Source organism: Myripristis murdjan, chromosome 4, assembly GCF_902150065.1.
Source record: "Myripristis murdjan chromosome 4, fMyrMur1.1, whole genome shotgun sequence".
NCBI classification, from domain to species: domain Eukaryota; kingdom Metazoa; phylum Chordata; class Actinopteri; order Holocentriformes; family Holocentridae; genus Myripristis; species Myripristis murdjan.
In genome coordinates, this window is record NC_043983.1 from 9,018,835 (window position 1) to 9,043,247 (window position 24,413).

At 42.5% G+C, this 24,413-nt stretch overlaps 2 protein-coding genes across 5 annotated transcripts in view; both read left to right on the plus strand.

The window, feature by feature from the left end:
• Window positions 1–113: 113 nt before the first annotated feature.
• Window positions 114–11,481, plus strand: acot11b (acyl-CoA thioesterase 11b). 3 transcript variants are annotated; one of them, XM_030050385.1, is made up of 16 exons: window positions 751–934; window positions 2,087–2,285; window positions 3,273–3,342; window positions 3,541–3,601; window positions 5,797–5,898; window positions 5,994–6,129; window positions 6,233–6,386; window positions 7,715–7,834; window positions 7,982–8,120; window positions 8,261–8,316; window positions 8,423–8,489; window positions 8,616–8,699; window positions 9,182–9,315; window positions 9,715–9,846; window positions 10,090–10,216; window positions 10,456–10,643. In XM_030050385.1, exons 2-16 carry the CDS (start codon window positions 2,096–2,098, stop codon window positions 10,612–10,614), a joined length of 1,731 nt encoding a protein of 576 aa, XP_029906245.1. In that variant the 5' UTR covers window positions 751–934; window positions 2,087–2,095; the 3' UTR covers window positions 10,615–10,643. The 3 variants fall into 3 exon arrangements, with proteins under 3 accessions (XP_029906244.1, XP_029906245.1, XP_029906243.1); XM_030050384.1 differs by lacking the exons at window positions 751–934; window positions 10,090–10,216 and adding an exon at window positions 114–136 and having other exon boundaries at window positions 10,456–11,481; XM_030050383.1 differs by lacking the exon at window positions 10,090–10,216 and having other exon boundaries at window positions 10,456–11,481.
• Window positions 11,482–12,951: 1,470 nt separating this feature from the next.
• The window catches only part of tnni3k (TNNI3 interacting kinase), a 28,140-nt gene continuing 16,678 nt past the window's right edge, over window positions 12,952–24,413 (plus strand). Inside the window, exons 1-18 of one of the 2 annotated variants that reach the window (XM_030050133.1) lie at window positions 12,952–13,103; window positions 13,201–13,368; window positions 13,484–13,576; window positions 17,763–17,871; window positions 18,082–18,167; window positions 18,690–18,787; window positions 19,122–19,232; window positions 19,334–19,432; window positions 19,553–19,691; window positions 20,409–20,553; window positions 20,646–20,750; window positions 20,932–21,026; window positions 21,483–21,632; window positions 21,733–21,816; window positions 22,115–22,171; window positions 23,531–23,623; window positions 23,718–23,775; window positions 23,873–24,067. In XM_030050133.1, the coding sequence (XP_029905993.1) occupies window positions 13,031–13,103; window positions 13,201–13,368; window positions 13,484–13,576; window positions 17,763–17,871; window positions 18,082–18,167; window positions 18,690–18,787; window positions 19,122–19,232; window positions 19,334–19,432; window positions 19,553–19,691; window positions 20,409–20,553; window positions 20,646–20,750; window positions 20,932–21,026; window positions 21,483–21,632; window positions 21,733–21,816; window positions 22,115–22,171; window positions 23,531–23,623; window positions 23,718–23,775; window positions 23,873–24,067 (1,958 nt within the window). In that variant the 5' untranslated portion in view covers window positions 12,952–13,030. Of the gene's footprint in view, window positions 13,104–13,200; window positions 13,369–13,483; window positions 13,577–14,945; window positions 17,133–17,762; window positions 17,872–18,081; window positions 18,168–18,689; window positions 18,788–19,121; window positions 19,233–19,333; window positions 19,433–19,552; window positions 19,692–20,408; window positions 20,554–20,645; window positions 20,751–20,931; window positions 21,027–21,482; window positions 21,633–21,732; window positions 21,817–22,114; window positions 22,172–23,530; window positions 23,624–23,717; window positions 23,776–23,872; window positions 24,068–24,413 lie in introns of those variants that run through there. The other variant, XM_030050132.1, reaches the window with a different exon arrangement.

The window sequence follows — 24,413 nt, forward strand, 5'->3', positions numbered from 1 at the left end:
GTTTAAAGCAAATTGCCCCCTTAATTGTCTCTTTGCGCGTATTGGACAGCCTAACAATCATTCACGAAATTACCAGGCATTTAAAAGGCCCCCAAAATAATTTTAAAACGAGTACTTCATCAAAACAGAAGTTAAGGTAGGCCTAATTATTACTGACTCGGAGGTCTGCTGGACGCTGCTCTCGCATATTTACAAAGTTAATATAAGGGTTAATTCGATTTTCAAAGGTCACTCGGCTATTGAAAAATAATTTAATTTTCGCTGAAGCGCCGAGGACATGTTGAAAATATACACACTTTCCATCGGCACGTAGTGCACAAAGTGTAGTCCACCATTTGAAGCTTTCTTTGTTTTTGTTTTTGTTTTTTCCAGTGTTTTTTTTTTTTTTTTTTTTTTTTTTCTTGGGGAGGGGGGCTAATTTCCGAATTGAGCTCAATGCAACAGGATACAAAACAATGCAAGTTAAGAGACAATGCAACGACAAAAGCAGGATATTAGTTATGGGCAGGTAGGAATATCGTTTTTGTGTCCAGACAGCCTCTTTAAAGTCCCTCGGGTGGGGGGTGGGGGGGCTAAACTAGTTCCACCTTAAAAATGTGGAAGTAACTGTAACCACTACAGGGGGTGCTCTCTCTCTCTCTCTCTCTCTCTCTCTCTCTCTCTCTCTCTCTCTCTCTCTCTCTCTCTCTCTCTCTCTCTCTCTCTCTCAGTCCCTCCTGTGGCAAAATGCCATTTGGTAAAGTGTGTGTGTGCGTGTGAGTGTGTATGTGTGTCTACGTGTGTGTTGAGGACTGGGGGGAAATGGAGGGAGTCGCCGTGCGGGCTGCAGTCTGCTCGCTCTCCCCCGGTGTGTTTACGGTCTAGTGGTTTGTGTTCATTGATTGTCACCTCGGCGTTACCGTGACCTCACCTTCAGCAACAGGCTGCCAACTCGGTAAGCACTTCATTTTCAACTTTATTCTCGATATCAACCAAAGAACTTGGCATTAGCATGTTGCCGTGGACCGACGACTTATTTTAGACTAAATGGCAGGATTATGTAATGTGACTCTTTAACCCCACGGGGTTACGTTCGCCTAATTTTACGCCGTACGTTTATTTTAATGGCATGAAATATGTCATATGTCTTCAAGTCAGTGGTAGAGGTCACTCCAGCGATGTCGCATGTCATGTCATCCAACACGAGAGGCAGGTGACCACTACATGTGCGCCTTTCTGGAGCAAAAGTGACACCGCAGAGAGAGAGAGAGACAGACTTTTATCTCAACAAATAGTTTCCAGCAATAGCTCATTTAGCCCGTGGCGTGCCTTGAAATAGTTTGAACGTCAGTACAATTACAAAAGCCTTTTAAGTGGTGTGTCCCTGCCTGCAGTTGGAAAAACCTCACGCAGATAAAGTTGCATTCATCTCTACAATAAGGCTGCAGTGTAGATGAGCAACAGCATCCCGTGGTTTGGAGTTGTTGTTTTTACATTGGAATTGCTGCTCCAACATTTGTCCTGTTCCTGCAGGTAGAGGAGAAATGTTGAGCAAGCTCCCCGACACAAACTGAGCCGCAGATTATTTAAAGCCCCTTGTCTTGAAAGCACAACAACTCTTTTGTTGGATCGGTGGCACTGGTCCAAAATGACCTTGCAGCCAGAGTTCAGATTTGCAAGGAAGCAGTTATAAAACAAAATCTAGACTTTTTTAGCATTCATAGTGCTCCCTTCCTTTAGGTAGTGCTGATTTCAGTGTTGCCTCTGATGCTGTGCTGTGAGACTTAGTCAAAAACATGTTGGAATTGCAGCCCCTTATCCGCTCAGGATGGATTGTTTCTGACAGATCAAAGTATCACCCACTGGGTGCCAAACAGCTCAGACTTCTAATCAACTAATCTGTTTGTTCTGTTTTTCGTCACAACAGCTGTACTATTCTCTTTAGTATCGCATCAAGTGCTGCTTTAAAATGATTTGCTTACTCAAAATTGAATATTTTTCTCTCAGAACCTCTCCGAAAAAAGATCAGAAAGCACAAACAGGACTGAAAGTACTGTATCTTGGTGCTGCAGCGACCCAATCGCCTCGATTTCCTCTGTCTGTCTAGTTTGTAGTTATGGCGTCAGAGGGGACAGATGAGAACACCCCGCAGGACCCTCTGTTCATCCTGGAGAATGGGGAAGTGTACCGAAACCCCACCGAAGTGAAGATGAGTCAAATAGTGCTACCCTGCCACGCCAACCACTGTGGGGAGCTGAGTGCGGGACAGCTGCTCAAATGGATGGACTCCACAGCCTGCCTGTCTGGTAGGCAAGGATCACTAACCACTTGCATCTTTAGCAGATGCTCTAATCCAGGATGATTTACAAGGGCTATGTGTTTTTTCCTTAAACCTGATTTCAAGGTAAAGTACTGCTTCCTCATACATGGGCTGACAACATGACAGGGCTGTGACCATGAAAACACTTTTCTGATGTCTTGGACTTGCCTCAGTCTTGTTCCCATTTTGAATTAGATTTGTCTTGGTCTCAGCCACTAATTGACCTGCCTTTTTCCCAGCTGTTTAGGAAATCTCCAGCTGGTCTTATTTACTTAAATGTAAGGGATTATTAATTCATTGTATGTTCGAGGGCATAATACAGATTTCATTCAGATAAATTTACCCTTCAGGTCACCCATAAGGAAGCCCTAAAACTTTATTTGTAAATTAAGGTCTTGAGCTTGAATTTGACTTGGACTTGACTAGGATGATATTCACAAGAATGCAAAATAGATTGGGTTTGGTGATACTCCTTCCTTCCTGAGGGAAATTCAGCCACAGGTGCAAACACACTATAATAACAACAGTAAATAACATAAGTGAGTACAACGCCCAGATAATCACACTGTGTCAGGGTATAAAATCTCTGACAAGTAGGCATACGAGTATAGAGGCTCGGTCTGAGAGCCTGTCTGGCCCACTGCAGTAAATAAATGCTATTTGAAAATCTGTCTTTAAGCAGCAAAACACTCCTCAGGGGCCGGTCTGAGCAGAAACAATAGTGCAGTAGATGTCGTATTCTACTGCACAGCCACAGATAACACTGGGGCATTGATGTATTCTGCCTCTTCTGTATAGACAAATATATTTAAATACAAAACGGAGGTGAAGCCTTTCACTGTTTGATATCATGCTTCTATTATTCTGTGTCTTTATTTACAGCATCATGAGCTTGCACTGTCCCATGCTTGTGTATGGGTTGAGGTTTCTTGACTGCACTGCCTAACTGTGTGTGTAATGTCGCTTCTCCCAGCTGAGAGACATGCCGGCTGTTCCTGTATCACTGCCTCCGTGGATGACATCCACTTTGAACGCACCATAGAGTAAGGAAGAAGCCCTTTTCCTCAGACTGCTCCTCACATATGCAAGCTGCTAAATGAAAAGATCTTCACTAACAGCCTACATTTGACAATGAGCCACACAGTAGATGTCTGATGTCTTGTCAGATTGTGTTTATACTCTAATCATGGCTTTGTGTTGATAGTAAAGAGAGATGTCTTGTGTGTGTGTGTCTGCTCCAGGGTTGGACAGGTAGTCAACATCATAGCAAAGGTCAACAGAGCCTTCACATCCAGTATGGAGGTCAGTGGATGTTGTTTTTGATTTACTGAACATTGATTTTATTGTAGAAAAAATGTGAAGACTTGTTAAAGTGAGGCATCACAGGTGAATACGACAAAAAAAAAAAATAAATAAATAAATAAATTCTTGTGAGAAAATTTTGCACAAAAAAGTGTATGTTTTGATAAGATTATGTTAAGATTTGTACCTATATATTTTTCTTGTAAAATAGCTCACAAATAAATAGCTGACAAAAGATATTTTAAAAGGCCTCCTTTAACCCTCATATGGTATTCGTTTTTTTGTTACACAGGGAGTCCTGCTGGGTCTGGTGGACCCGTTGCATTTTGGGGCTTTTAATTAAACATAATCATAACTTTTTTTGTTAAAATACTCAGCAGATCTTTACTTCATCCCAATTGCAAGTAATATAAACAATACATATGTTAAATTTCTTCCCTTTACCATTGTAAAATCACATTTATGAATAGAAATAACACTCGTTTTTTTATTAAAATGGAACAAAATAAGAAAATCTATCATAAAACAGGCATAACTAGAAAATAATCAGCAAATGTACAAATGAAGGCAGTTTTTTTTTCATAACTAGTGTTTTATTTGAATTTCATTAGAAATGTAACCTAACATTTACACATAAAATCTGTCTGAACAACACATTAGCCCAATTGAACACAGCCATTTCATACCAGACTATGCCATACAATAGGTGCAGAGTTTCACTGTGTGTGTACTGCAAATGTACTTCTTGCACTGGGTGCATGCATATTGTGTTTTTCTGTCCGTCTTGGGTCCACACACCTCACAGCGCTTCTTTTTGTTACTGGCCACACTCTAGAATAATGAGAAGATAAAGATCTTTACTAACACTCGTCACATTGGCAGCAATGCGGGGCGGTTCATTTCTTGAAAACGAAGACCATTCAGTTCTGCCATTTCTTGACATCCATATGTTGTCATTTTGAAGCTGCTCACCACTGGCCCTGGGGCTGGCTGCTTTCCTGCTGCTCCTGAGGTACGCTTGCGTTTGGGAGGCGGCTGACGGGCTGATCCTGGCCTCTCATGGGCTGGGCCTGGGCCTGGTTGCTCGTGGGTTGGTCCAGGCTGCTCACATCGTCCTGGTTTGCTGAAGGGCTGGTCCAGAGGCTCTTTTACGCTTCTGAGTTGGATGATACTCATCCTCATCTTCAAACTCAGTGTCAGACAGAATTTTCAGAATTGTGATCCTCACATTCTGAAACCTCTTCCTCTGCATCATCATCATCACCTTCTCTCTCTTCCAATATCAGTTGTAAGGCAGTCTGAACAGAAAATCGCTCTGCCATCTTGATCAGTTGTGGTATGGCACCACACTGACAGAGCTATCTATAGCGTCAGGTCCCCGAGATTGGTTCCCACAAGACAGAGGGTTAAATGTGTGGGAATGTGGGTGCAGTTAGTGTTGGGTACTCCAATTTTCTAACAATGTTGCAACCTTGTGCGGGAACAGGTACACCCACAGTGTGCACCTGTTCCCGCACTCGCTCTCTCTCTCTCTCTCCCACACAATACACACACACACACACGCACACACACACACACACACACACACACACACACACACACACACACACACACACACACACACACACTCACACACTCACACACACACACACACACACACACACACACACACACACACACACACAGAGGAGGAAGGGAACATGAGGATGCACAGGATCTATGATTTACACACTTTCACTAGGTCCGGGTCCAGTGGACCCGAAGACCCTGTATGTAATATAAATGTGTAGAGGGGGTATGCAGGGGGGGTAATTGAAATTTTTTTTCTGATTCACGTTCCTCACAGAAAATGACCCAAGGCCAATAAATATCAGTTTGAAAAAATAATTATTAGTATCATTTTTCTTAAGCTAAAAACTGAAAACGGGTCCCACAGACCCGAATACCTTATAAGGGTTAATGATGATGATGATGATTATGCTATTTTCAGTCCTTGTAAGTTAGGAAAATCATAAGGAAAATGACCACTAAGTTGCTAAAAGAAACTAATTTTGTGCATGGATCTTGTATAAAATGAATGAATTATCTATTCATAGATGTGTTGATTATTGTTTTTTACAATTTATGAAACTGTAGTTATTAAAGGGGTAAAAAATAACCAGTTTAGTCAAAGCTAATCATTATGTTTCCATCAGGTGGGCATTTTGGTCACTTGTGAAGATCTCTACACTGACAGGCAGTGGAAGGTTTGCCACGCCTTCGCCACCTTTGTGGCCCGACGCACTGAAGCAGGGAAGGTAAGAGACATGAAGACGGATATGGACATAAAGGCTTCCCACAAACACTGAGCCAACATTGCGTTTTGTGTTTGTGTGTGTGTGTGTGAACGCAGGTGCAGCTGAAGCAGGTGATCCCACGTACACAAATGGAGCAGATGGAATACAGCCTCGCAGCGGAGAGGAGGAGGATGAGGCTGATCCATGCTGAGATCATTACAGACCTACTGAGCAGCAGCACCGCTCAACTGGGTACAGGCAGCACAACGCAGGCTTCGTAACACAGCACTTGGCCAGGCATATGCGCCATTAAAAGCCTGATTAATTACAGTGCCTTGTTTTTGCGTTCCACCAGGGGAATGCCAGGAGTACCAGGATGCTGTGCCAGCTGAGCGAACGCGAGTGGAGAGTGTGGAGCTGGTACTGCCGCCCCATGCCAACCACCAAGTCAGCACCTTCGGGGGCCAGATCATGGCCTGGATGGAGAATGTAGCTACTATTGCAGCTAGGTGTGTTATTTTTATGTTTTTTTTTTTTAATGAAATATCACAGTAGTAGTTTTTGACCAAATACCTCTGCAGGGATGACTATTGGTGCTTTCCTGAGACATTTACACATAAGAGATTTTTAGTTAGTAGTATAATGTGAATATGATGACCAATCAGATAGAAGCAAATAACACAACAGCAATAATGTAGTAATGTAGCCTTTATAACTATGAAAAAAACAACACCTATGCTATAGCATTATATTACAATATCCAAAATCAAAGACGACATCCAGTCTCATATCACAATATCCAACTAATACTGATATATTGATAAATTGCCAGGTTGCCAACATTACAAGCAGCTAATAGCAAAGAGAACAGGTTTCAAAATATAAGCACACAAATAACAGAAGTAACAAATATTGCTATCCTGCTTGAATGGGAGTCATCAACTACATAATTACAGACACTCTGGAGGCAGGACTTTCAAATAACTATTTAAATGTATTTAGGCCTAATTAGCATATCCTTGTTTAACATTTTCACATTCTTACAAAAGTAATGTTTTTTTTTTTTTAATCAGTGTGAACAAACCTATAAAATATGGGAAATGGGAAATCAGTAATAATAACTGGATACTTTAAAAAATGTTCTCAATAGAGCGCAGACCTCGTCCAAGGAGGCAGTTCACTGAGGAGTGATGGTTCACATCTGGACTTCCAGAACTGTAATTGCAGAATGCAGTTCTGACTGGCAGGAAATACTGATCAACCTTGACCGGTTTTGATGCTGTTATGCAGTGTCCTGATTGGTGGAGAACGTTGTCCCCATGCTTGCATGAAGACATGGCACAAGGCGTATTCCATTGATAAAAGACAGGAGTTGGTTTCAGCCTCACCCTTTCCTCGGCTGCTGCTATTCAGTGCAGAACCAGCCACGCGAGCGTCTCCTGTCTCCTGCGTCGGGTGGTGTGGCTGCTCGTGGATAACTAATAACAAGCAGACAGGTCGATTTACATCTTCAGAAGCCACAAGTTGAACGTACATATCTGAGTTCGGTAAATCATAAAATTATTTCCATTTCAGTTGTTTTTGGTGTTACTTTATCATAGGAAGAAAAAAATGCAAGATATCCTAAATACCGGAAGACATTTTTTTCCTCCTCACATTTTCTGAATTCTTTAATATTCTGCGGGCCGGACAGGAAGCTCTGGCCAGATTACAGTTTACAATCACTGACCGAAAATATTCGTCTGTCTGAAGATATCAGAGTAGAGTGGTGTGTATTTTCAAATGGTGAATGTGCTTTGATTCAGTGTCTTATTTTCTGCACTGTATCTTCAACCAGTCGTTTGTGCAATGCTCACCCAACCTTGAGGACGATAGACATGTTCCATTTTCGTGGCCCATCTCACATCGGTGACCGCCTGGTACTGAAAGCCATTGTCAACAATGCCTTCAAGAACAGGTGAGTCTCCACAACGAGACGAGCTCTGACAATAAGAGAAACTGCTCTACTCCATCTACTCTGTGTTTGCCCTGCACACTCATACCTTAACCCATCAACATGTGTTTGTGTGTTCATACTTTCCTGTACACACGTGTTGTCCTGCAGCATGGAGGTGGGTGTATGTGCAGAGGCCTACCAGGGGGGAGAGCCCCTGCGTCATATAAATAGTGCCTTTATGACCTTTGAGGTGCTGGACAGTGACAGGAAGCCTCGCACATTGCCACGGTTACGACCCGAGCCTGTGGTGAGTCCTCCTCTGACCTGTTGAGAGTTTATGGTGTGCAATAAAGGTCCAAGGCAGAGATGGAAAAAGCAGTTCATAACTGTGTTTACATTATTAAGTCAAGTGGGGATATCAGTATTATGTGTTGCTTTGTTTCACAGGATGGAAAAAGGCGCTACCAAGAAGCTATTGCCAGAAAGAAGATACGCCTAGATAGGCTAGTATTTCTGCTCAAAGCATCCAGTTCATAGGAGTGCACATGAATGCCAGTTTCTTTCTTTCATTTTGCAAAAGCAGATCATTATTGCTCTTTTTGTTTACAGGAAATACATCATCTCCTGTAAGCAAACTGAAGTGCCCCTGTCTGTACCTTGGGACCCAAGTAACCAGGTATCACAGTTCTTCCTTTCCAACAGCGACACGCATGCAGTCACCAACATTTATTGCCACGTCTCCTACCGATGTGCAGTTACTGTTATATCTGTCGAGGTTATGAGTTTGGACACTTTATTTCAGATGTACCTGAGCTACAACAATGTATCAGCACTGAAACTGATGGATGCACGAAACAACTGGGTTTTAACCTCTGAGAAAAATAAGGTCAGTATTGTTTGTGAGGAAGACCTGAGATCGGACGGCTCTGCAGAATGAACCTTGTTATATAATTGTACCTGTCTTGATGTCGCTGTCTACCATGCATTCTGATCTGTATCATCTTTGGTAAGCTGAAAAGGCACAGTCACAGTGGCTGTGCTCAAAACAGGCCCATATTGGTTTAATTAACTTGAGGAACCATGTGGAAAAAGTAAAAAAAAAAAAAAAAAAAAAAAAAAAAAACTTTGCCTAAAGCTAAAAAGCCTTGAGATTACTCTCTTACTGCCATTCTCCAGAAATCATTTTGAGTTTCAGAGAAAGAGAAGCAAAAACAAAATCACAATCAGCAGCTGTACAATGCTCATGCTTGTGTTTTCTCATGCACCTACAACTTAATGCAGCGGGTTTGTCAGCTGAGTTTGATACCTGGGGAAATTATGCAGAAATCCTGAACTCGTCTTCTCTTTTTGGATATGTTCTATCCCAAGGTCAGTCTGTACACACTGGAGGAGAACCAGGTGCTGTGCTTTAAGGTGGAGATGCATGTCAGCATCCCGGCGGAGCAGACATTCCACTTGCTGTCAGACCTGAGAAGGAGAAAGGAGTGGGACCGGCATTACGAGTCAGTAACATTGATTTTTTTTTTTTGGCTCTGATCAGTAGAATAAGCTTTAATTTCTTGGCCACTAGAATTACATTGTCACAGAAATCCATAGTAAACACTACGGCACTCAGATGATATAAACGGTTATTCCTATGTCCTGCTTATCTTTGTGTCTTATTTCAGTGGTGTAATGCATGAAACAAGGGTTAAGAATGACTCATGCTGAAAAAATTGCCATTGTTTTTTTTTTGTTTTTTTTTTCTAACCAAAACTAGCTAGGTAGACTGGATTTTACAAATGAAAATTAATATTTAGCTCCTTGACAACAGTGTAAAATTGATTTAGATTTTAGATTTAATCTCTTTTCTGTTGATACCTGAATTTTATCACACGCCAATTATTTTGTGGCTGCTGCAGGGAGTGTGAGCTGATCAACCAGGCCGATGAGGAAGACACTCTGTATCGTGTAGCCACGCCGTCGGTCAGTAAAGGGAGCAAAGGCCAGGATTTCATCTTGCTGGCATCCAGGAGAAAGCCATGCGATGCCGGGTATAAGACCATTCGACATACTGAACACTCAGATATGCCTTCAGTTTTTTTCAGGATGTTCCAGTTTCCTTTGTCACGGCACTGCAATGGCACTTGAATCTTCATCTTGGCAGCACCACTACATGTTTCTTGATTTCCTATTCTCATGTATGATGCTTTTTATGCAGCCAGGTTATTGCCTCTCTGCCTCCCACTTGCTCTTTCATAAAGTCTTCTGATGCTATCCTCCTTTGTCCCTCTCAGGGACCCCTATCTGATTGCTCTGCGTTCTGTCACTCTGCCCACTCACCCTCCCACTGAGGACTACACCAGGGGAGAGGTGCTCTGTGCTGGCTTCAGTATCTGGGAAGAGTCATGTACAGTCACCAAGGTGGGCCAAAATGAAGGGGGCACTTATTTTAGCATGCCTGCTATAATTATTCATGATTCATACTCTGGTCATATTGCTGCACTAAACCTATGACACATGTGGCTGAGCATATGTCATAATTTCTAAAACAAAAAAAACAAACAAACAAAAAAAACTATGTGTTTTTAATCAGTAATGAATTTGTAGGTGAAAGGTTTGCTGGGACCCTTTGGACTGTCATCCTCTGTGCTTTGTTTCAGATCACGTACTACAACCAGGCCACCCCTGGTGTCCTTCCCTACATCTCCACAGATATTGCTGGGCTGTCCTCCAGCTTCTACTGTGCTTTCTCTGCCTGTAGCCACTTCCTGGAAGCCAACAAAGACAGCCTGGCTGCTCTGCCGCCCTCTGCACTGTGACAGTGCAGCGCCACCGTGGGCCACTCTCCCTGGAAGAGGAAAAGTAAATTCAGTAGGAGGGAATCGTATCATCCTGGTGTCTTTGTCCCATTTTCCCTCTGTGGCGGAGGTGCTGTGCTGTTGGAGAAGCGGTGGTTCAATGTCACCGTCTCACTCTGCACACACTGAGCTCACCAAACCTCACAATAATGGATCTAAGGGTCATCGCAACAAGTTCTTCCCTCAGTCCATCCAACACCACATCGCTCATTCTGAAACTGACAAGAAAGCCCTGAAATAAATAAAACAAACGGCTTGGACGACGTATGCCTCTTTCCTTTATGGACTAATGGATATGAAGCAAGCACTTCAAGTTTTTCGTCATGAGTCACACTTGGATTTTAAGCTGCTTAAATTTTATTAGAGCTGATGTTGTAATAATATATTTTGTGCAACACTAATCCGTTGACCAGTGGAGCATATATGGGTACGTACGTCAGTAGTTTCATGTATATAACATGATCCCTGCAATTGATGAACTTTGACACTGCCATCTGTGTGTTGGCATCTTTGTTACAGTACCTGATGTGGATGAAGATAGTCTTTTTCTTAGGCTGAGATGTTTGAATAAGCATGTTTTGTAACAGTCTATTTTCTACCTCCTTGAGTAAAGTTCTTAAATTATCTGATTATTGCTTTAAAATGTGAGAATCAAGATGTATATTTAGTGTAATAATGATGCTATCGTAATTTCAGACTGCAGTCTGCTCTAATTTTAGAGAAACACATGCACTCTTTTGTTTAATACATCAACATGCACTATGGTCAAGTATCTCACATGACAAGCTGCCTTGATTTAACTCAAACAATAAACACAATAGACCAATGGCTTTTGTTCGCTTGAGTTGTTTGTTGTTGTTCACCCCCCTCGAATTCCTAGCATTCCTTAATAATTTTTCATGTACAAACAAAGACAACACAGCTTGCAGTTGTAATGTGCTGGAAGTGGAGATTTTGGAGTTGTAATACATGCAGGCCAGCAGGGGAGTGAGATGAAATCTGATCGAAGCAAACAGGCCGTAGCCTCCTCTGGCTGGCCACTCTGGTCAGGGCTCGGAGGAGCTGGTAGCTGTGCTTGCTTGCCAGATATTGTGTCTGCTCCCACAGTCAGCCCATCATGCTCACGCTGCCTCCTGGACAGCCAAACAGAGAGAACAAAACCATGCGCCAGTGCATCTGTACTTCAAAACAAGCTTTTATTTTGAGCAGGCCTCATGATGGACGAGCACAAGCCCTGGAACACATGCAGTGCATCAAGATCCTGCCTCGTCCTTGGTTCTTCTTCCTCAAATGCTACTTGCTTACACCACAACTTGAACCGTGTTTTGCACATATCTGCATTTCCTTTTCAGCCAAGTCTTTGCCCCAGTTTTCTGCTTGGGTCTCCCGACATTTGTGTGTCTTCATTCTGGCTTCGGCTCCACAGGGGAAACAGGTGCAACATGTGTTCTCCAGTTCTCACACTGAGGCACAGCTTTAACAAATCTGACACAAAATGAAGGGGCACTTAGTTTAAGACAACAACATGTAGCAGTACAAAGGCAGAGATACATGTGTTCAAAATAAATACATCAATAAATCATGTAGCATTTTGATACACATACCAAAGACCTTGTTTCTTCAAATGGGCTTAAATCCATCGTTGGACGACCAGCGCTGAGGAATAAATCCTGAGATGAGTTTTCTGTACCGACCTTATTCTATGATTACTGCAAGTAACAAAGTGATACTGAGTCAACGGAGGGCAAAGGTTAACAAAAATGTGGATTTAAAGCTTTGATCTTTAAAGAGGAGGATGAGGTTACACAGTGGCATTTCGTTTACAGTGACCATCTCCTCATAATGACGCAGTATCTGTGCTTTCATCCCAGCCTTCATTTAGGGTTAATCCAGAGAGTTTCTGGCAGCCACCCAATCCCTTGACACTCTCCCTGCTCTGCATATTGTTGTCATGGAGATGAAGAAACTGCAGCTGTCTCAGTCTGTCCCATCACAATGCTGCAGGAAGTAAATCTGAAAAACAATGCAATGTGTAATAACAACCAGTGTAATGTCATACAAGCTACATAAATGTCATAAATACCTGATTACATGGATTTGAATCGAGTCAAGCAAATAAAACCATGCAAAACATTCCGATGCTGTTATGTAACTATGCCACCTTTATGACGAGAGGGACTATTTAACTCGTGTGTGGAGGATCATTAAAACTTGACTGTCCAGTTCACCACGTGCTCGCCACGCCCACACCGTAACAAACCCGATCCGCAGTCACGTGACAACACCCGGAAGTAACAGATACATTTCCCGGATCGTAACTAGTGGGCAGAATGACAGAGTTTACCTGAAACTTTAGCATCAAACCTCAAACGGCAACATGCGTCGGGAGTGTCTCAGAAAGCTACAAATTGCAACGAGAGAGAAGCTCAGGAAATTTAACTCTTTGCGAGGTGAGTGTTGTGTTGTTTATCTCACGTTAATTGACTGTTTTCTGCCGCGAGACCGAGGTTACAAGTACAGTGTGGCTACTTGTCATGTTGCATTCAGGTGCAGAGGTGCGGCCGGGTGAGTTTTGGGATGTGGTGGTTGTGACCGCCGTGGACGAGAGCCAGCGAGAGGCATATGAGCTGCAGGTAAAGGAGAAAGTTGATAGAAAGGAGCTTCCCCTTGGAATTCAGTATAAGGTTTTCTCAGATCCACCTGGACCCAAAATAGGTGAGTGAGTCACCCTGTCACATTTCATGGTTCTCTGTTGATGAGGGGACAAAGAGATCACCTGTGCTGCTAGACCTATACTATACTGTACTGTATTGTTTTTGTGTTTTTCAAGGGAATGGTGGCTCGACACTGTATGCATTGCAGCGGCTCATTGACACCTATGGGACCGCACTGAGCCGATTCAGAGTCATCCTGATCCATGCAGGTTTGATCATTTAATGCTCCTTTTTCCACAAATTTGATTAAATATCAAGTAACGTTAAGATTGCTTCTGTAGGTTTTCTTTGAGTTGGAAAAAAATTGATTCACTTTAGTATTGCAATTCTTTTTTATTATTATTATTATTTTTTTCATGTCTGAATTGATTTAAAGTGAAGGTATTGGTATCATGTGACACTAGATGACCTAAGACAGGGGTGTGGAGCCATGTGCCATGGAGGGCCGAGAGGCTGCAGGTTGTCATTCCAGCCAAAAGGAGGAACTACAGTTAAATCAGCCGGTGGAGGTTTTGGTTGGGATGAAAACATGCAGCCTCTCGGCCCCCCATGCCACATGGTGCAACACCCATGACCTAAAGAATCCATTTGTACCAAGCATGTCGGCAAGGGGACTAAATATTGCTCCAAAGTTAGGATAAATTTCAGTGAGAAAAAACTGGCATATGTGAATCAGAATAGGTTCTCTGGGCATCCACGGGTCCCCTCTGTGCAGACACGCCCACCTCATGCTAATTCCATGCAGGTTGTGGCATAAAAAACATGCAGGTTTTTGCACGCAGTACAAGTGTGTTATTTTCCTCTAAAATGGTGTGTTTGTTCACACTGGGGCCTAAACAGTCTTAGAGTTGCATAAATTGGGCTTGACTGGAAAGCTGAGACTCTTGTGGATTCAGTGAGCCACATTTTATTCATGTGTGATGATGTTAGCCCCCACAGTAGCCTTTCCATTGTGGTGAGACCATTTTTTTGGAACTTCACTATATAAAATGGCCTATTGTGACTTCAGCGATATCGCAGTGTCGTGAAACTTTACATCCACAAACTAGAGGATAATTCAAAAAGCAAAAATCACAATAAATCATAATTACAAATCGCAGTAATTGTAGAATCGCAATACATGTCAAATTGGCACTCAAGTATTGTGATAGTATCGAATTGGGAGATAAGAGTATCATCCGAGGCATAATGTTTTTATAGTTATTGGTGATTTATCCTGCATTGAAGCTGTTGCCTTAACAAAATGACCCAATGCTGTGAATAAAGAAAAAAAAGAAAGCAATATACCATCTGCGTTAAAAGGCTATTTTTATGCTGCTGACATTTAACACCCAAAGATTGGTTAAGCCTATTTCCGACTCCCAGCTATGCTACTACAGCATAAAGAGAGCAAAAAAGGCCAGTAGTTCAATTAGTTTTCAGTTTTGTCTTAAAAGACAGTTCAGTAAATATTTTCTCTTTGGGTAGATTGCTACAAAATTTAGTGGCACTAATTACAAGTGCTTGACCAGATAAATAAACACAAGTGATACATCATTGTGTTCTTGACCATCTTGGAATGTCCACTGTTTCTGTCAGGAGGGTTGAGCCAGCGTTTGCCCAATGCCAGTGCACTGGGGAAGATTTTCACCGCCTTGCCCTTGGGCGACCCTCTCTACCAGATGCTGGAGCTCAAACTCGCCATGTACGTGGATTTTCCCTCCCACATGAAGCCCGGCGTGCTGGTGACCTGTGCAGATGACATAGAGACCTTCAGTATCGCTGAGGCTGAGAGTATCAGGTTCGACAAACCTGGCTTCACTGCTTTAGCCCATCCCTCCCCGCTCGCCATTGGAACAACCCACGGGGTGTTTGTGCTGGAGCCGCATGAAAAGTCTGGATCCTCGGAAATGGAATACATTTCCTGCCTTCAGTTCCTGCACAAGCCAAGCATTGATAAGATGCGAGACAGTGGTGCTGTTTGCAAGAGGCACAATGGTTGTTTTGCTTTGACTGATGCTGAATTTGTCTACACAGACAGTACCTATTATGTGGACTATGTCACTGCAGTGTCTCTTGTTGGTCTGCTGGAAAAGATCGGACCTTTGGAATGTGAGATAGATGCCTACGGAGACTTTCTCCAAGCACTGGGCCCCAAAGCCACGATAGAGTACACAAGTAACACAGCTAATGTCACTAAAGAGGAGAGCAGTCTGGTGGAAATCCGCCAGAAGATCTTCAATCATCTCAGAGGAACTCCCCTTAATGTCATTGCCCTCAACAACTCCCAGTTCTATCACATTGGAACCACGTCAGAATATCTGTATCATCTCACTGAGGACGCTGAGCTTAGAAGTGAGCTCGGCCTCCTCTCCTCTGCCTTCAGCGTATTCGCGAATGAAACCTCCGAGGGTTCCACCGTCTGCTGCGTTATGTGCAGCGTCCTTGATCCCAGCTGCTCTGTGGCCCCTCGCTCAGTGGTGGAGTACTCCCGGCTGGAAGCAGGAGTTAAGGTAGGCAGGAGCTCCATCCTCAGTGGCTGCTGGGTCGGCCCGGGCCTCTCGGTGCCCGACGGGGTCTTCATGCACTCGCTCTGTGTGAACCACCAGGACAAAACCGGGTTTGTAACCGTCGTCTTCGGTATTGACGACAACCTGAAGCACAGCGTCGAGACTCCTGCGCACATGGAGGGGCTGAAGCTTTTTGGTGTCAGCCTCGTGGAGTGTCTCGTCCACTGGGGGCTGAGCAAAGAAATCCTGAGGTTCTCTGGTGACACGTCCAGCTGTAGCTTGTGGAACGCCTGTGTGTTTCCTGTGTGCTCTGACCAACAGAGCTCATTCTCAACGTCTCTGGAGATGCTGCAGGCCGTCCAGAGCGGCTCTACACTCACTCTTCCCAAGGACACAAAGCTGATGTCTATGCATGAGTGTTTGCAGTGTAAGAACCTAGACGAGATGCTTAAGTTCAGGAAGGGACAATACAATGACATCATGCAAAGGAAATCAAACAATTGAATGCAACCATGTTTGATTGAGTTTTATGCTGTAATTGAATTTGCACAGTGAAGTTGGTGGTACCATGGGTCATTTGAGATTTGACAACAATCAGAACTCTCTTTTGCCAGCAGTATAAAGATCTGATATTTGACAATGTACTGTATTCTAGATTTTGCTATGTGTTTTTTTGTGCCATTTTATGCCATTGCCAGTTCATCCATAAATTTGAAATTGACTCTAAATCGCCGATCTGAAGTGATTCAACCTTTTCCTTTTTAACTCATCCACACCAGTTATTGTAGCATTTAAGTGGCGCTGTGCTTTCAGCAATCTTTTATTCAGGACAAGAAGATAAACCCTTGAAACCACAACATCAGAAATAGAGCCTACCCACAGCCTTACAGACATCAGCTTAGTCCAGAATGACTCTCTAGCTTTCCAGCAGCCTGTAGTTTTTAAAAATGTGTTATTATTATTTTTATATGTGAAATGTCTTCCATAAGAGCTCCATCATCTTCACTATAGCCATTCAATGCTTTGGGAATGATCGATGAATCAAGTTATTTTACTTCAGTGCATACTCATTAATCATTTTTTCAATCACTCCATGATTAGCTAAACACAGTTTGGCTTGGAAAATGCCAAAGTACTGCACAGTTTCTTCACTGTCACTTTGTCAACTGGACTGTGCCGCATCATGAGTTAAAACGGGCTCATTGTTTTGGTCAGCAACAGGGCAATGCAGGGCAGCGATCACCTGCTTTCTGTTTTTATTAATAAAGATCAGCGTCTCTGCTTGTTCACGCAGACACACACACATGTGCGCCCCCATGCACACAGGCGTGCTTGTGTTCAAAGGCAGATCAGTTGTCACAGTTGTGAGGCATTCCACTCAAAGATGGTTATTTTTAGCCCACAGCCATGATCCCTTTATCTGGTCCCATGCAATTGTGGCAGAGTGAGAGATTGTATTACTGCTTTACTCAAGTTGACCAAACTATACAACATCTATAGAAGGAAGAGGAGCTTCTCAATGGGAAATTACAAATCAAGACCGACTCAGACATGCACAGGTAATAGCTTGGTGTCTTTGTGATTGGGTGACAGTGTTTTCACATGTATCCCGGGAGCTGTCAGCAAGCTTTGCATCGATGAGGAAAAGCCTGGAGGGATGGGCATTACTTTTGGCTTCCGGCATTCTCCATCACCCATACTTATTATTTAAACAGGCTTTTTAAAAAGTAGTGACTACTAATGCCAGATAGGACTGCTTAGGTATAATGCAATGCAAAATATTGCGCATTTTTCTGAATTGTTTACTTACAGTGGAATGGCATGAATCATGTGAACATATATAATTCTGCATATCAGCAATAATGGAAAAGTTATTTTGCTTCACCCTGATGCTGGGGCTGCGAAGATGAGTGGAAGAAGAAGGTGAGCGAGTCGTACTCCGTGATCATTGAGAAGCTGGAGGATGATCTACGGATCAAAGACACTGAACTTGTGGAACTCAAACATGTTTTCAGGTGACAAAACACACACAAGTCTTTGCTGTGTTTCCAAAAGTGGAATTCAGTCCAATTCATGTGTAATCATTGCATAAAATACGATTAATAGAGCAAAGTGTGTTCATTTGCCTGTATTCTGCCCACTTCACTTATGTTTGGGTGCCACATGGTTTTGAATTGTCACAATCAGATGATGTTGATTTTTTTTTTTTTTATTTCATGGCGTAGCTCCGATGAGGCTTTTCAAAAGGTGAACTTGAGCTACCGAACAGAGAGCGGGCTGTCCCTGCTGCATCTCTGCTGTGTGTGTGAAGGTATGCACAGCCACTAAGCTTCTATTAATAACCTCACCAAAACATAACAGTGGAAGGACGGATTAGATTGGACTGGTTTCACTGTCCACCAAAGCAACGCAGTCAGGGTTCACCTTTGGTTTCGGCTTCACACGAGTAAACAAGTAAAGAGGAAAGAAAGTAAATTCAAGTAACAGAAGTTGATTCAAAAAGTTTATATGATGATTATGAAAAGGCAAGAGAATTATATTAAAGTCAAACTATAATTGTGTAACTTAGTCACTTCTCCAGCAGTTTAAGTGGAGTTGAGCATCTTTATAAAGTATAGTCATATATTATTGAACCTTCTTTGAATGAAAAGAGCTCAAATTGTTGACGTTATGCTGTTTAGGACTTCGCCTATTAACTGTTTGTGGTTTATCAAATCTCCTCTCCCTGCAGTTTGAACAATCTGAGCTTGCTTTACTGTATAGACTATTAATGTAAAGCGTATTTTCTGAAGTCCACTGCTGCTCCAGCACAATTTGCCATATCTGTGACTAGGGAACAAGGCACACATCCGCACCCTGATGCTGAAAGGCCTGCGTCCATCCAGACTCACCAGGAATGGATTTACTGCCCTCCACCTGGCTGCTTATAAGGTGAAGAGAGCAGAGCAACAAGACAGAGATCTTCAAAATGTCCCTTTCACAATACTGATACTGATCTGTATTGTTTTTAATGTGTTGAGCTTTCTGGTTCTTACCACATGGTGGAGTGCAAGTTGCTCACAAGTCCAGTAAGAAAATGAACTGTACATATTGTGTTCAGCACATTTCTTGGAAGGGTGTATTTTTTGGTTTGTTTGAAATGACGTGGCAATGTAAATAACACTGGTGAATGGGCTGCGATGATGACTGGAGGAAGAAGGTGAGAGTCGTATTTCATCCAAACAATCAAGATAAGCGTGTGTGTGTTTTGTTTCCACCCCCACAGGACAATGCCGAGCTGGTGACTGCACTTCTCCATGGAGGCTCAGATGTCCAACAGGTGGGCTATGGCGCACTGACTGCCCTGCACATCGCGACAGTGGCTGGGCACCACGAGGTGAGAAGTGAACCTGGGCCTTTTCCTCTTGTTTTATGCATGTCAACAGGCGTGGGCCTTTCATCGCCTGTGTGCACTGATGTCCTGTCATGTTTTTCCAGGCGGTGGACATACTCCTGCAGCATGGAGCTTATGTCAACGTGCAGGATGCGGTGTTCTTCACCCCACTGCATATTGCAGCTTTCTATGGCCATGAACATGTAATCTCCTCCACCTGTTTGCTCTCCCCAAACATTCTCCGGCCTTCCTGGAGCCTAAATGACTACATGAGTTTCCTCTTCTCCTGATCTGACCTCTGTCCCTGCCTGTCCGCCTTCCAGGTCACAAAGCTGCTGCTGAAGTTCGGTGCAGATGTGAACGTGAGCGGTGAGGTGGGCGACCGGCCGCTGCACCTCGCTGCAGCCAAGGGCTTCCTCAGCATCGTCAAACTGCTGATGGGTGAAGGGAGTAAGGCTGACGGTGAGACTTTGAGCCATTTCAGGCGCTCGGTTAACATTCACTTGAATCGTTGATGACAGTGTGCACAGTGAAGTAAGTTTGCGTGTACTGTAGTTACCTGTGGCTTTAAAGCAGCCTGCGGTTTGTCCTGGCCTTTGGCGTGAGCTCCAAGCAGGGCTGAAAGTATCAATTACATCTGTACGCTGCCACAGATCCACTAATTACCTTCTTCCAAAGTACAGGAAGGCTTCTTGCAACTTGAAAGAGTAACTAAACCCCAAACCCAAATCTGTGTGCAGCCTGACCTCTAATGGTGTAAAGTAGGGTGCCCGGTCGTTCTTGCAGCACACAGATTGAGCTTCACACAGATTTGGGTTTGGGATTTAGCCTCTCTTTAAGTGCACATCAATGAAGTTTTTTTTTATGTATTTGACAGGGGCAAGATTAAAAATGTCAAAAAATTTTAAAAAATGTTTCAACAATCAGATAACCAGATGAAAACTAAAGACATTTTCTCTATAATTTTAGTTTATTTTGGTTTATTTTAGTTGCCAGTTTTTGTAAAGCCTTATTTTCAAGCCTTATTTTATGCCTTATTTTTAACAAAAATGATTTTTCACACCCGATTTTTTTTATTTTGTTAGTTTTTCTGAATAGCGTTTATATAAAAACCTTGGCTGGAGATGACTGCAGAGCTGCTAAAGTAAGTGCAAGTCATTTTTGTGCTCCTCTCTGCAGCAAACGCCCAGGACAATGAGGACCATGCACCTCTGCACTTCTGCGCCCGCTTCGGTCACCACGAGATCGTCCGCTTCCTTCTGCAGGGCAACTTTGATGTACAGCCTCACTCTGTCAACATCTACGGGGACACGTCCTTACACCTGTAAATGCTCCACAGCGTACGAGCCCCCTATGTGATTTTGGTAGATGTTATTAAGCGACACAGTGAGTGTACTGAATGCTGTGTTTCTCCAGGGCCTGCTACAATGGCAAGTTCGAGGTGGTGAAGGAGATAATTCAGCTTTCTGGAACAGAAAGTGTGTCAAAGGAGAACATATTCAGTGAAACAGTGTTTCACAGGTATTGTGCATAATGTTGTATTTGTAAAGAGTATATTGCATGCAAAAACATCCAGATTCCATTTTTATTGGCGTGGCCAAGTTTAAAATGTTTCTCAGCAGGTTTCGCTTATGGACAGCATTCGCTCCCCTGTTATTTCTGTTGCTCTGAGGTTATATGTGTACATATCTGTGTCTGACAGTGCCTGCACCTACGGTAAAAACCTGGAGATGGTTAAGTTCTTGCTGAGCCAGAACATAATGAGCATCAACCATCAAGGCCGGGATGGACACACAGGTATATCTTTTTATCCAGCAATATTGTTTGGAAGGTTACTTTTGAGGTGCAATAAGTTACAGATTACTAGGTAAAAAAGTAATAAATAACTATTTTAATTAGTAATGTAAGTTATTACATTTGATTACGTTTTTTGGTACTTTTCTAACCAATGTTTTAAACTGGACAGTAATGCTGAAAAATTGTTAAAACATATACATGTAATGTAATCCCTTAGTAATGACCAACACTTTGATTAGTAACTGTAATTTAATTCAATTTTTTTTTCACAGTAACTGTAACTGGTTACCGCTACTTTTATTTTGTAATTTAATACATGTAACTACCTACTTCCCAACAATGCCCATCAAATGCAGAATAACTCATCGGTTCACTTGTACAAATCATTCTGCACTGAATCAGTTGTATTTGTTGTGGACATCATGTGTGACCTTTGACCCTGACAACTCTGCCCAGCTCTGCACAGCGCCTGTTTCCACGGTCACATCCGTCTGGTGCAGTTCCTGCTGGACAGCGGGGCCGACATGAACCTGGTGGCCTGCGACCCCAGCAGGTCCAGTGGGGAGAAAGAGGAGCAGACCTGCATGATGTGGGCCTATGAAAAAGGTCTTGATCTCATGATGAACATGAAGTGGCACTCTTGTCTATTAGAGAAGATCTTGCGACAAGCCCTGCCACCCCTCTGTCGTTGTGTTTTCTCTCACAGGTCATGATGCCATCGTCACCCTGCTGAAACACTACAAACGTCCTGATGACTCACCCTGCAATGAGTATTCTCAGCCAGGAGGGGGTGAGTCACCCTCATATCATCATTGTGGTCAGGTGAAAGCCTTGCTCCTCCGATTTTGCTGTTTTTCTTATTTTCACTTAAATTGAATGATTCTGTGCTGGCTGGAGAGAAGTCTATGACTCTTGGGCTGATAAAACCTTTTCAAAACAGGTTGGATCAACTCAAAATGCATGATGGTCAATTTAAAAACAGGTCTAATTTTCTTGTTTTTTTGGAGAAACATAAGGTTTTCACCGCTCAGCAGTGATATCTGGAATTAATGCAGCTAATCTGAGTGCATATGCCGTCTTTCTTTCAGATGGATCCTATGTTTCTGTCCCGTCTCCCCTGGGCAAGATCAAGAGCATGACTAAAGGTAGTGAGGTGGAGTGAAGCGTGAGGCACATTTTCTGCACTTCATGTCACTGTCAGCTGACATGACAACATGCATTTCTGTTGCTAAAGGAGCAGCCGATTTAGCTATTGTTGATGGCACAGGTGTCTGTAAGAGAGGAAACTATGCATCTGAATTTGATGAAACTGTGGTAAATGGTGCATCTTAACAGTAAAAGCTGTACCAAAAAAAAAAAAAAAAAAGAAAAATGTTGACTGGCTAAAGGGGGCACTACAGCAATTACCTGAAACCTTTACTAACTAGCCCGAGGGGCATTTATGCTGCAGTCTTTTCATTAGATGGGCTTTTCAGTCCTTGCTCATTTTGTATAAAATCATAAGACACTTGCTTCTGTCTCTTATTTGTATGAAAAAACTGTCAAAATTTAGGGAGATGCCAAACCACATGAACAAGCAGCTATTAGGGCCTTCAATCACCAATTTAAATCCTTTTTCACCTTATCACCTGTAGGATTACCTGCATGATCTGAATACTGGCCATGTTTTTAGAACTGCATGCCAAAACAAGTTATTCTGAAAATAATCCTGTCACTCTCAGCAGCCTATTGTTGCTTCACCTGAAATTCTTGAGGGGAAAGATTTGTGCGTTGACTATTATTGGCAGAAAAGTGGAATTAGTGGTTGAAAATGTAAATTTTGATTACTGAATGCTGGCTGTTTTGTATAAACCAAGTGATATAAGCCAAATAAATTAATAGTTGTTGCATGCTAGAAATATATTAACCCTAACATGTAAATGGAAATTATGTCGCTAAACATGAAATTACTTTTTGTATTTGATATTTCAAAGTTCTTTAATGTCATATTAGTCATTTTTAGATTGGATCACATATTAATTCCAGTGAGAGGACATACAGAATGATATGTACAGACCACTGTACAAAACTCACCACAATGTGTTTTCAAAAGTAAATTTTCAGATTTCTTTCCAGGAAGCACTGCATCTCTAGAATCCCATAGCATTTCTGGGGATGAGCTATTTTAAAGATTATTTCTTGATTTTTCTGCTTTTTTAGTCAGTTCACACTAAACAGAGACAGAAAAGATTGAAGATTAAGTATAACAGTTGCCCCTGCTGCTTAGGGGGTCTGCATGTTGGTGAATCTTGTACATAATGCATCTCATTCATGAGATCAAGACTATCATCTGTGACACAGTGAGAATTTCAGCTGATTTCCCCAAAGCGATGCTACAGCACTGACACAGCCAAAAAGGTTCTTTTGCTTTGTGTTCCCTATAAGGTTTCGTGATGCATAAAAACATTGTAAAGCTGTCCATTGATGTGATAAACTATTCTAAAATATTATCCTCTTATTTTCAGAGAAGGCAGATGTTCTTCTGCTCAGGGCCAGCCTCCCGTCTCATTTCCACCTGCAGCTTTCTGAGCTCGAATTCCATGAAATTATCGGATCAGGTAACTTCATCACTGTCTTCTCTGTTTTCCTGTCCACTGATGTGCTTTGCTATAAGACAATATTTATTGAACATCAAACCTGGCTTGCACTCAGGTTCCTTTGGAAAGGTCTACAAAGGCAAGTGCCGGAACAAAATTGTCGCCATAAAACGGTAATTGACGCACAAACACAGCTAAAGATGCCATTTTTTATCATCCCTTTTGAGATGGATAGATGATGAGGACCTCGCTGTCCATTTTTCTCTCTAGCTACCGAGCCAACACCTACTGCTCCAAGTCAGACGTAGACATGTTCTGCAGAGAGGTGTCCATCCTCTGTCAACTCAACCACCCCTGTGTCATCCAGTTTGTGGGAGCTTGTCTGGACGACCCCAGCCAGTTTGCCATCGTCACCCAGTACGTGTCTGGAGGCTCCCTGTTCTCCCTGCTGCACGAGCAGAAGAGGTGAGGAAATGTATATTACACTACACACAATCCTATAAGAGGTGTTTATAGTGTCCATTGATAATAGGGCAGAACAATTCATCAAAATGTTATTGAAAGTACAACATGGTTATTATTTTAGAATGTTTTTCCAATGTAAATGAAAACTGTGATGCAAAAATGAGCATTCCCACTAAAATAGTGTGTATCACATATTGCAGTCAGAGTGTCAAAAATGTCAATGTCAAAATAAATGCTCCCTGCCATTCTTGATAGCATTATAGATTATAGATCTGATTCACACAGTGTTTATTTAAAAAAAAAAAAATCACAATTTGAATGTAAATCTACCTGTGGGAGACGTATG